Source organism: Rhinoraja longicauda, chromosome 5 (assembly GCF_053455715.1).
Source record: "Rhinoraja longicauda isolate Sanriku21f chromosome 5, sRhiLon1.1, whole genome shotgun sequence".
In the NCBI taxonomy this organism is placed as follows: domain Eukaryota; kingdom Metazoa; phylum Chordata; class Chondrichthyes; order Rajiformes; family Arhynchobatidae; genus Rhinoraja; species Rhinoraja longicauda.
The window spans coordinates 72902698-72914810 of NC_135957.1; the positions used below are offsets into that span (position 1 = coordinate 72902698).

The 12113-nt window shown below is 40.9% G+C and overlaps 1 protein-coding gene across 1 annotated transcript in view; it reads left to right on the top strand.

Moving 5' to 3' along the window:
- Positions 1-12113, top strand: part of mdn1 (midasin AAA ATPase 1) — a 166041-nt gene that overhangs the window by 100805 nt on the left and 53123 nt on the right. The window contains exons 61-69 of the mRNA XM_078399789.1: positions 527-917; positions 3598-3707; positions 4865-5579; positions 6075-6230; positions 6479-6755; positions 8081-8316; positions 8769-8864; positions 8981-9075; positions 10689-10813. Of these exons, the coding sequence (XP_078255915.1) occupies positions 527-917; positions 3598-3707; positions 4865-5579; positions 6075-6230; positions 6479-6755; positions 8081-8316; positions 8769-8864; positions 8981-9075; positions 10689-10813 (2201 nt within the window). The remainder of the gene's footprint in view (positions 1-526; positions 918-3597; positions 3708-4864; positions 5580-6074; positions 6231-6478; positions 6756-8080; positions 8317-8768; positions 8865-8980; positions 9076-10688; positions 10814-12113) is intronic.

Below are 12113 nucleotides of genomic sequence, written 5' to 3' on the forward strand. Positions count from 1 at the left end.
CACCCACCATCCTATGTGTGAACAAGTCACCCCTCAAGTTCCTACTTCACTTTCCCCCCCCCTTCACTCTAAACCTTTGTCCTCTGGTTCTCTTCCACTAGTCTGGGCAAGTAACTACCCTCTCATGATTTTGTACACCTCTATAAGATCACCCCTTACTCAACATCTCCCTATAGCATAGGCTCTCATCTGGGCAACATCCTTGTAAATCGTCTCTGCACCTTTTCTGGCATGACAACATCTTTCCTATAACATGGTGCCCAGAACTGAACATAATACTCTAAATGTGGCCTTACCAACGTCTTTTATAACTGCAACATGATCTCCCAACTTCTATACTCAACACTCAATCTAATGAAGGCCAATGTGCCTTTTTGACCGCCCTATCTATCTGTGTAAGTCATTTTCTGATAATACATTTGAATTAATGCACTGCAAGTGAAGTTTAGGGTGAAATGTGTCATTGTATGTAAACCTTTGTCCTCTGGTTCATGAAACACTTGAAGAATTGATGTTCTCTTTGCAGATCTACAGATTCCAGATTGCAGCGTATCATGTTACATAAACAGCTCCAGGCAGTGAAGGATCTTTTACCAGGAGAAATTCAGGAGGATTACTTAATGACGTGCGACCAATTGGTCTTTGACAAAGATGACGCAGCCTGTGACTCTGTTCTGGGATCGCTCAAAGGTCTTGCAGGGCATGGAGTACTGACTGAAGATGTTGTTTCACTTTTTGTGACGTGCATACAGGAATTTGTGGGGAAAGAAAAGGATTTCAGTAGTCTTTCCAGCCAGGCCCAGAGTGGTTGTCTGTGGGTGCACCTAGGGTTGTTGCAAATTCTGATTTGGACACCACAGACCAAGTTTGATCCTGCTGTTAAAAGGCTGTGCAAGCTGAATTATGTTAATGAAGAGGTGAGTCTTCACAATTTTTTTTTTGTCGTGATTAATTTAGTGGAGAAGATGACTCTCTCAAAATCTTTGGTTTAGTTTTGGAATACAGTGAGGAAACAGGCTCTTCGGCCCACCGAGTCCGTACCAAACAACAATCCCCGCGCACCAAAGCTATCCAACACACACTGGGGACAATTTACAATTTTGCCAAGCAAATTAGCCGACAAACCTGTACATATTTGGAGTGTGGGAGGAAACCGGAGATTCAGAAGAAAATCTAAGCAAGTCACACAGAGAGCGTACAAACTCCGTACAGACAGCACCCGTAGTCAGGATCAAACCCGGGTCTCTGGTGCTGTAACTCTACCGCTGCCCGTTGTCTATCAACACTTTGATCGTCTATCAATGATATTTTGTTTTCGGCTGTTCTGCTGATCGAACCCCTGAGCATTGACAGAGTAATTGATGGTGATGCAGTTTGAGATGTTGACCATTGTCATTTTGCAGATTTGTGGCATTTAAGCCATTAATAGCTGATGTTCCACAGAATTTGTGATGGTACCACCCCCTCCCCCCGGTATGTTAGTGCTGCATCTATTCCCTGTTGCCTCTACAAATTTATATAAAACTATAGCACAGGAACAGACCTTCGGCCCACAATTTCTGCGTTAATCATGATGCTTGGTTGAACTAATTTCCTTTGCCTACGCATGGTCCACATCTCTCAATTCTCTGTGTATCCATGTGAAGCCTATGTAAAAGTCTCTTAAATGCCGATATCATATCTGCTGCAACCATCACCTCTGTTAGCACATTGCAGGCACTTGCCACTCTTGAGTATAAAAAAAAAACTTGCTTCACATATCTCCTTAAGCTTTCTCTTCCTGACCTTGAAGCTATGCCCTCTAGTCTTTGACATTTCCACCATTGATAAAGGTTCTGACTGTCTACCCTTTCTGGGCCTGTTATAATTGGCTCCACATCTGTCCCGTAATGGGGTTATCTAAACTGCACGCAATACTTCATATGTGGCAAAACCAAAGTTTTATGAAGCTACATATCTTCCTGACTCTTATATTTAATGCCTTGACCGATGAAAGCGAGCATACCATATGCCTCCTTTATCAATCTACTTATTTAACCACTTTCTGGGTCTTGAATACTACAGAACACTTAGCAATCATGATCTTCCATGGACTGTCTCTGGCTGCACTATAGACTTTGGTTTTTGCCCTATTGTAGTTGTCTAATATTGCAGCTACTAACTTATTGTGTTTTTGATTACTACATTATGTGTTAATAGGCCTGTATGCTTTAAGTAAGAATTTTATTGTTCCATGGTCAGTCCATATGACAATTAAACACACTGAGAGAGTTGTGGACTTAGTCCCAAGATCCCTATGTACATCAATGCTGTTAAGGGTCTTGCCACTAACTGTATTTTCCCCTTACATTTGACCTCTTATTAAATTGCATTTTGATCTGAGCTTCAGTTTAGTTTAGAGATGCAGCACAGAAATTGGCCCACTGAGTCCGCATCGACCAGCAAGCTCTGGACACTTAACACTATCCTACACCCAAGGGACAATTTACAATTCTTACTGAAACCAATTAACCTACAAACCTGTACGTCTTTGGAGTATGAGAGGAAGCCGGAGCTCCTGGAGAAAACCCACGTGGTCACGGGGAGAGCATACAAACTCAGCATACAAATAACACCCGTAGTCAGGATCGAACCCGGGTCTCTGCCGCTGTAAGGCGGCAACTCTACCACTGTGCTGCCCCTAGCAATTGTAGAAAGAGCTTGAATTATGGTATTTTCAAAATTGAACATTTTTTCAATACTTTACTGTGAAAATTGAGCTATTTGACTATTAACAGATCGTTGGTTGTGATGAGGCACCATCTTTGATACGAGCGATGTCTTAGAGACTCGCGTAGGTCAGAAGGTACAGGAGGAAGACATGGGAGAAAATTGAGAGCTTCTCAGGATGTCCACATGCAAGTTCCAAAGAAGTGACCATCAGTCATCAGACTAACAATTGACAAATGATCCATTTACTGATTTCAAAAAGTAAAACAGGTTTCACTCAACTGGATGACAAGATATTTTGAGCTGTTTAGGAGAAAATCCCATGATAATGCAATTTCCAATGTAATCTTAACTTGTTGGAGCTACTGAAAACGCATGGGAATTGGAACCTCTGAACCTTATTTGCCAAACATAGAACATCACCGGATCAGGCCTTTCGGCCCACAATGTTTATGCCAAACATGACAGCCTACGCATAATAAGAGCACTGGTGTCATTCAGATTATTGGTTAAACTAAGACCCCTGTCCCAGAAATTTGAGTGAACGTTATAAATTCCATGCAATTGCATGCACGTTCTCGCATTATTTTCAAAAGTTGATAAATTGATTAATGATCTCCTTGATGCTGGGTACAATGTGGATGTAAGAGCTACCTTACTCGTTCCCATTGATAATTCAATGTTTGGAAGATTCTTGTGGGTGAAACAAACAATTGTCCATTCAAATCCTTAATTGCTGTTCAGTGTGGTTGATAAATGATAGCACTTTATAAATGATATTTGAAGCTGTCTGTTCTGTTTTCCCTTCAGACATTTGAAGGTTACCAGTAAATATCAATTATTGCAAATTTAATTTTTATTTATTTTTAAATTTCACTCCCCTCCTAGTTACAACAATTGGAGACTGAGTGGAAATGCCGGAACCTATCAGAAAAGTTATTCACTGGCCGAGAACATTCACAGGATGGAGAGAATGAGCATTGCCATCCCAGAATTAGGTACCGCATTGACTTTTTTTTTACTCTTCCAGCTTGTAAAATATTTACTTTTAGTCCATGACTTCCACACTGTTGTTTCTCGGGCTGAAAGTTTTCTGCCATCACTGACTTGGAACTAAACACAGTGCTTGGAATACTCTATAGGTCAGGGAACATCCAGCGAGAGAAATGCAGTTCATGTTTTGGGTTGATGAGTATGTTGTCCGAAAGGGGTGTGCGTGAGTATCATTGGTTTTAACCTCTTTTTAGTCAGAGGGTGGTGAATCTGTGGAATTCATTGCCACAGATAGCTGTGGAGGCCAAATCAATTTGATATTTTTAAGGCAGAGATTGACAGATTCTTGATTAGTAAGGGTGTCAGGGGTTATGGGACGAAGGCTAGAGAATGGGGTTGAGAGGAAAAGATAGATCAGCCATGACTGAATGGCAGAGTAGACTTGGCGGGCTGAATGGCCTAATTCTGCTCCTTGAACTTCTGAACTTAAAATGTTGGCCTATTTTGCTTCTGGTGAGAAAAAAATGGCCTCAATTATTCAACTTCACAATGAAACTAATAGCAGGACTTGTCTCTGCTTAGTATGTCCTGGTTTCCATCTGTGGAATAGGTGTTGTTGTGATCACTTGTGCCCTATCATATCATATCATATCATATCATCATATCATATATATACAGCCGGAAACAGGCCTTTTCGGCCCTCCAAGTCCGTGCCGCCCAGCGATCCCCGCACATTAACACTATCCTACACCCACTAGGGACAATTTTTACATTTACCCAGCCAATTAACCTACATACCTGTACGTCTTTGGAGTGTGGGAGGAAACCGAAGATCTCGGAGAAAACCCACGCAGGTCACGGGGTGAACGTACAAACTCCTTACAGTGCAGCACCCGTAGTCAGGATCGAACCTGAGTCTCCGGCGCTGCATTCGCTGTAAAGCAGCAACTCTACCGCTGCGCTACCGTGCCGCCTTGTTTCACAGTTTCCCTATTTTGGTTTGTACCATAGCGCAGTTGATACATTTAGAAGCATTGGGTGAGGGGCAGTGATGGTTGTGTAAATGCTGTGTGTGGTTATGTTGATTGCATCTATAAAGCTGTTTTCATTCCTATACTGCTTTTCAGAGTCACTGATTTTAAAATTATTTTATGTGTCATAGGTTTTTGCAGCAGAGAATCAAACACCTAAAAGAGAAGGGTGCAGAACTTTCCAGAAAGCAAGCACATCGGCCCAATGTGCCGCAGTACGTACGTTTATACCAGGACATCCATCATTACATATTGAGTATTGGACACGGTTCAAGAATCAAAATCCTCCTCTTGCGTCTGCTGCAACATTTGCTGGCAAAGCGACCAAAAACCCGGCAGAGTTTCCAGACCATGTTGAAGGAAGAGGCGGCTTGGCAGCAATCCCAGCACCATTTCAGGAGGCGAATTGCAGAAGAGTACTGGCAATACCCCGATGTTGTCGAGCCTCTTAATGCTGCAGTCTTGCAAATGCAGCACGGCATGAGACTTCTGACATCGGAAGTTCATCTTGCATTAAATCACAAGTTTGTCAACCAGGCTGATCTTACTCGGCTTGTCACTTGCCTTTTGGTCTTCCCTTCCGTCAGCCTTGAATTCCCAACCTACCTGAGCCTTGCAGAAGCGTTATGTTCAAAGACTTTCATGGAAACAATACAAGGGCTTGTTCAGCTCCTGGGTAAGAGCTTGCCAGCAAAATCTGATGAGAAGACTCTGGTCAAGGAGCAAAGAGTGCTGCCAACACAAGAACAGCTACTAATGAATGCTCTACGATACTTGCATTGCCACATACTTTCCATGGGCGAACTGGATCAGGATTCACTGCAACTTCTCAGGCACATACTTCAAGTAATTGAAATGCAATTGTCTTTTATGCCATTTGCTAATTATATATATATATATATATTGGGAAATCAAAATGCATGTTGCCCCTCTCACCTTAAAGCTATGCCCTCTAATATTTGATTATTTTTTTTCCATGCTGGTAAAAATGTTTTGTCTATCCTAAATATGCTTCTCATAATTTTATACACACACATGGTGTAATACTGCCTTTTTGGTTTTAAATCTCGTTTTGAACTGAACTTGGCTCATCTCAATCCAGGACATGTTGATAGAACTTGCATTTCTCCATTTGTGGTGTGGTTTAAGATATCTGAACATCCACCTGTTGATTAACCAGTAAAGGAAATAATATTGATGGTACATGAAGGATTGTTTTGTGTAAACCTGTGACGATCGAAATGGTATCTAAACTGGAGCAATGGATTCTTTGTGGTTAGCTGCGATGAACAAAACCATATTAATTATTTGTAACCTGAATCATTTTGCTTTGTATAAAAGGCAATGGTAAATGCTTGGGATGAGCAAGAAGAACGCAGGCGATTGAAGGAGGAACAGGAAGCCAGCCTGTACAAGTACAGGAGTAAGCAACATGGCCTTTCAGAGGTAGAGGAGGAAGAACAGGAGTTCAGGCAGAATTTCCCACAATATAGCAAGGTAGGGTGAAAAACCTTGCAATCAAGATACAACGAATTTCACTTGGATCCCGTGTTTGTTTGTAGTACTGTAATTTGTATTACAGTAGACAAAGTAACTTGTACATTAAAGTTGAATAGTTTTACTGACATGGCTTAAGGGTGGGATTGCCATGCGTGTGAATTTTCAGGGTTTTTGCACAATGTATATGCAAAGCTAAACCCTCCCCTGCCTGCTATTTAATGTAGTAATTTTTCTTCCTTCTACAGGATTTCACTGATATTACATCCCAGCCCAGTCTTGAACAAGAAGAGATGGACACTGAAGTTAAGACCTTAGACGCTAAAGCAGGACACCATGCACCAATCTCGCCAAGTTCAATTCAGATGTTGATAAAAATTCACCAGCAAATGTATTTGGGTTTTGCACAATCCCTGTGGTACCACCAGGGCGCGCCTGCTCACCAGAGCAGTGATTACATTGGCGCTTTAGTGTCCTCTTATCATACAGCTGCTGTGCTAATCACACAGTTCTATTCTCTCATTGGTGAGCCTGGTTAATTATTGCAGTGTGTTCTCATTTATTGCACAGATTTTTAAATCAGTTCATTGGGAAAATGTATATGATTCTAGTTTCTTGTGTTGTTGTGTATTTAGTCATAGAGTCATACAGTGTGGAAACAGACCCTTTTGGCCAAACATGCCCACACCGTCCGACATGTCCCATCTATACTAGTTCCACCTGCCTGTGTTTGGAGCATTTTCCCCTAAATCTATCCTATCTACATACCCATCTAAATGTTTCTTTAAAATATTGTGATGGTACCCGCTTAAAGCGAATGAAGATGATGGATTCTAAATGTAAGAGAATTTAGTTGCCTGCGGCGTTCAATATGGTTGGGCTGTAAATTTTTTAAATTGCAATTTAATTGCAAATGGAAGATGCCATTTTGTTTAGATGGCAATGTTCATGAAAACTTGTCTTTTTGTGTGCATCATTTGTTCCATTTAAACAATGACTGTATATTGTGAAGTTGAATTTATCTTGCCAATGTTTGATAGCATTGGATAAAATGAGAGAGCACATGTTGGTGTAATATGCACGTGTAATATTGTTACACATACAGTATAATAATAATGTTGGTGTAATATTGCACATGTAATATTGTGCTAATACATTACCATACAGACAGAGTATAGTTTTGGTTACCTCTGTAATATGAAAATAATTTTTAGGATGCAGAAGAGCAATGAAAATCAAGGAATTAAAAGATTTGGTTACGACATGCAATGGTGTAACTTTGGCAATCTTAGGGTGGAAAATTTTAGGGTGAATTTAATTATTTTTATCATTGGAAGTATTAGAATATGGTAGATGGTAACCAGTTTTATTCTTGACTAAAATAGCTGAGCTGACAAGGCAATTGGTTGCTGAAACAAAACCCCCTTCAGAACAATGTTTTGGCGAATGAAACTCGATAGAATTAGTCTCCCAAGGAGAAATGAGTAGAATGTCTTTGATTCAAGTGTATATTAATTTGATTTATTTCTTGCTATTTGAGGGTAATTAAACGATTGAAGACTTTTATCCCAAGTGGTTGGAAAGTCCAGTTGATCGAATGTCGGAACATTAGGTATTGCTGAAATGCTGGGGGGCGGGGGGTGTTGTGAAATTGGTGGATAAAAATAATTGTGGAGCATAAGATTTCTGGAACAGAAGTTCTCTGCCAAATTATTTCCCTCAAAAGAAATATAAATGAAAATTAAACCTTGGAAACTGAAAATTGGGAGCTTGGTCTGAATATGCTAGTTGTGATAATGTTGTTGATGATAAATTGTTTTCATTAACGTGCACTATTTATTTGGTTTTAGATGCTTCCTTGAGTGGACAACTTCATGGCAGTCAGTTGCTGATGAGTTCCCTCATCCAAAGTGCTGTTTCTGGGGAAGGAGCCTGTGAGCTCATCCTGCCCCAGGAGGAAACATATGACTTCTATCACCATCCAAATATTCCCGAGGTCAAGAAATGTCTACCTGTTCTGAGAAATTTAACCCAAAAAGTGAAGGAATTACTGATAGATTGGCCTGAACATCCAGTGCTGTTGCAGGTAAGGAGAATCTGGTCATAGCATTCTTTGCATTGCCTGGTTTGTTTTGAACATCATGACCATGCTGAATGCCTTCTTGATACATCGAGATCTCAGACCCATGCTCAGTGAATCTTGGTTTAGACAGGCTTTATGAAGAAAGTGAACCAACGCAATAAGCAAATGACAAGTGCAATTTTGTAATTTCCATTATGCAAAATGCCTTCTATTGCTTTAAGCTGCTATATTTCAGTGTTTCCTATGGATATCCAAACGTTGCTGCTATATCTGAAGTTCTAATCTAGCAATTAATTTGGTTTTCCCTAATGACAGAAATTGGATTTTAAAGTTTCAATTTCACATGTCAGCAGGCATCTTCTTGAGATTGAAAGTTATGCTAGGCTTGATTATGTGAGCTGTGAGCCATGAAATTCAGAGCAGACTGATCTTTTTTTTTTTTTTTTGCTTTATAGTTGTTGGTCGTAATGGACAGAATTCAAGGCTTTCCCATTTCCAGTGCTTTGGCAAAATTCTTGCATGGTATGGAGATCCTCTTGAGCAAAGCCCAGGTAAGCCATTCTTCCTTTGCCAGCTCCAAACTCCCAACAGCCACTCATTTCAATCCATCAAAATGTGCTCCAATGATGTTTACTCCCTGGATAATTTTCCACATTCTGTTTTGTAGGACTGGGAAGAGAACGCTAGTCGATCTGTGTCCTTGCGAGAACGCCTCGATGCCGTTACCCATCTAATTATCCAGTGGCGTAAACTGGAGCTAAAGTAAGATTCGTGACATGTGTCAAGGACTTCAAATAAATGGTGGCATAGACTTAATTTGATGCCTGTTTACTGCAGTTATATCCAGAGAGGAATTGAAGGAGTGTGAAACAACTTTGTAAAAAAGATACAAAATGCTGGAGTAATTCGGCAGGTCAGGCAGCATGTCTGGAGAGCATGGATAAGTGACGTTTTGGGTCCAAACTCTTCAGACATTCTGAGGAATGGTCCTGATCCGAAACGCTGCCTGACCCGCTGTTACTCCACCTTAAGTGACTGATTTTGCAAACCAGCATCTGCAATTCCTTGTTTCTACTAAGAATTTAATGATTCTGGCTTTGCAGAGGAGTTAGAACAAGAGGGATAATGACTTGCCATTAAGGTAGTCTAATGGTATACAGACAACAGTATTTAATTATCATGCATTGGGACCAGAACAGTGATTTTTTTTTAGATTTAGAGATACAGCGCAGAAACAGGCCCTTCGGCCCACCGGCTCCGCGCCGCCCAGCGATCCCCGCACATTAACATTATCCAACACCCAACTAGGGACAATTTTTACATTTGCCCAGCCAATTAACCTACAAACCTATACGTCTCTGGAGTGTGGGAGGAAACCGAAGATCTCGGAGAAAACCCACGCAGGTCACGGGGAGAACGTACAAACTCCGTACAGACAGCACCTGTAGTCGGGATCGAACCCGAGTCTCCGGCGTGCATTCGCTGTAAGGCAGCAACTCTACCGCTGCGCCACCGTGCCGCCCACAGAAATTACTTTCTGTTCCTTTACAGACGCATTAAATATAATTACACAACACATCGATATATAATAAATTTTGTTATTTTTGGTAAACCAGATAGTGATAGAGCAAGCCAAAGTAGTAGTGTGAAGTCCATACTAGTTTGGTGCTGAGATAGGGTTGTACCAAGTGTTTCAAGAACCCGATGGTTGATGGAAGAAGCTGTTCATAAACCTGGAGGTAATGGTTCTTGGGATCCTGCACCACCTTCCTGATGGTAGCAGTGAGATGAAGTTAAGATAGAAGCTGAAAAATAATTTTCCAAAACCTGAGCCGATGGTGTCAATCCATGTGTATAAATATTGTTATCCATATTGAATGGAATATTGAATCTTATTGAATCCAGTAAGAACCTGGTTGGTTCTTAAGGTGGGAACAGCAGCAAAATGGTGCAGCTGGTAGAGCTGCTGCCTCATAGCACCAGAGACACTGACCTCTGTACCACTATGTAGAATTTGCACGTTCTCCCTGTGACTGCGTGGGCTTCCTCCGGGTGCTCCGGTTTTCTCCCACATTCCAAAAATGTGCAGGTTTGTAGGATAAATGGCCTTTGTAAAATTGGCCAGTGTGAAAGGAGTGGATGAAAAAGTGGCTTGTTTATCTGACATTTTTCTCAGGAGCTGCAGGAGTTGACACTTGCAGGTTAGTCAAATTAAATCCTCACGAGTGGCTTTCGTTATTAATTGAGAACAATTTTTTAAAAATTTTAAAATCCCTGGTGCTTTTCTCAACTGTTGTATATTGTTGTTGTGTTTGGAGTTTAAGCATAAATTTCAAGATGATCAAATTGTGACTCTACTTTAAATCTGTCCACAGCTGCTGGTATAGTAGTCTTGACATTGTGAGGAAAAGACAAATGGAGAAATCAACCAAACATTGGTTTTCAATTTATCAGTTGGTTGAAAAATACCTTCAGAAGCAAGCTGAAGAAAATGTGAAAGGTAGTACAGAGATTGCATTAATTTTCATGAAGACAAAATATTTGGAAACCTTTTAATGAATCAAATGGTCGCTTTCAGTTGCCTTTGATCACACCTGAGCAGCTCAATATTATATTTGAAACTTTGGGAATATTGAACATTGGAACAGACAATTCATCCCACAATTTCTGTGCCAAACATGATATCAACTTTAAATTAATCTCTTCTGCTGTATGTGATCCATATCCTTCCATTCCAACAGGCATATTCATGTGCCTGTTGTATCTGCTTCCATCACCACCTCTGGCAGCACAATCCAGACACCCACCACACTAAATAAAACCTTACCCGTACATGTTTAAACTTTACCCCACTCACCTTAAACCTATGCCCCTCTAGTCTTTTCCACCCTGGGAAGGAAAAGATTCCGACTGTCTACCCTATCTATGCCTTTCATACTTTTATATACTTTATCAGGTCGCCCCTTAACCTCGATGCTCCAGAGAAACCAATCCAAGTTTGTCCCTTGCAGCTAATACCCACTAATTGTAATTGTGATTAATTTATTAGCCAAGTATGTAAACATACAAGGAATTTGATGTGCCAACAGTCATACAAAAAAGCAACTAGATACATAACTACATAAAAATGAAACAAAGACTTAAACAGCCACCACAGTGGCGTGTGAGAATCCCCAGGGCACACAGCATAAGCGGAGACTCACAGCCATCAGTTCAATGTCCGGGCCACACACACGCTCCTTCACCATGATGTGACCAGAGTTGTACCGACTGCTATCACGCCCTCTGCAGTCCCTGTCCACCCAAACAATCAGAAAGCCGTCCACACTCTCACCAGACTCTGGGATATCCTCATGGAGCCATTTCCTCTGGTAGTCAAGACAGTATCCAGGTTAACCTCTTCTGCACAGTCTCCAAAGCTTTCACATCCTTCCTGTAATGAGGCAACCAGAATTGCACACCATACTCCAAATGCAGTCTATTCAAAGTTTAATAAACCTATAACATTACTTACTGACTCTCCTACTCAATGCCGTGACTAATGAATGCAAGTATAACATATTCCGCCTTTACCACTCTATCAACTTGTCTTGCCAGTTTCAGGAAGCAAAGAAGTTGGACCCCACGATTCCTCCATACTTCAATGCTGTTAAGGGTCCAGCCATTAACTGTAGAACTTTCCCCTGACATTTGACTTCCCAAAGTGCAAAACCTCACAATTGTAAGGAATAAACTCCATCTGCCATTTCTCTGCCTATATCTGTAACTGATCTATATCCTGCAATATTGTTTGACAATCA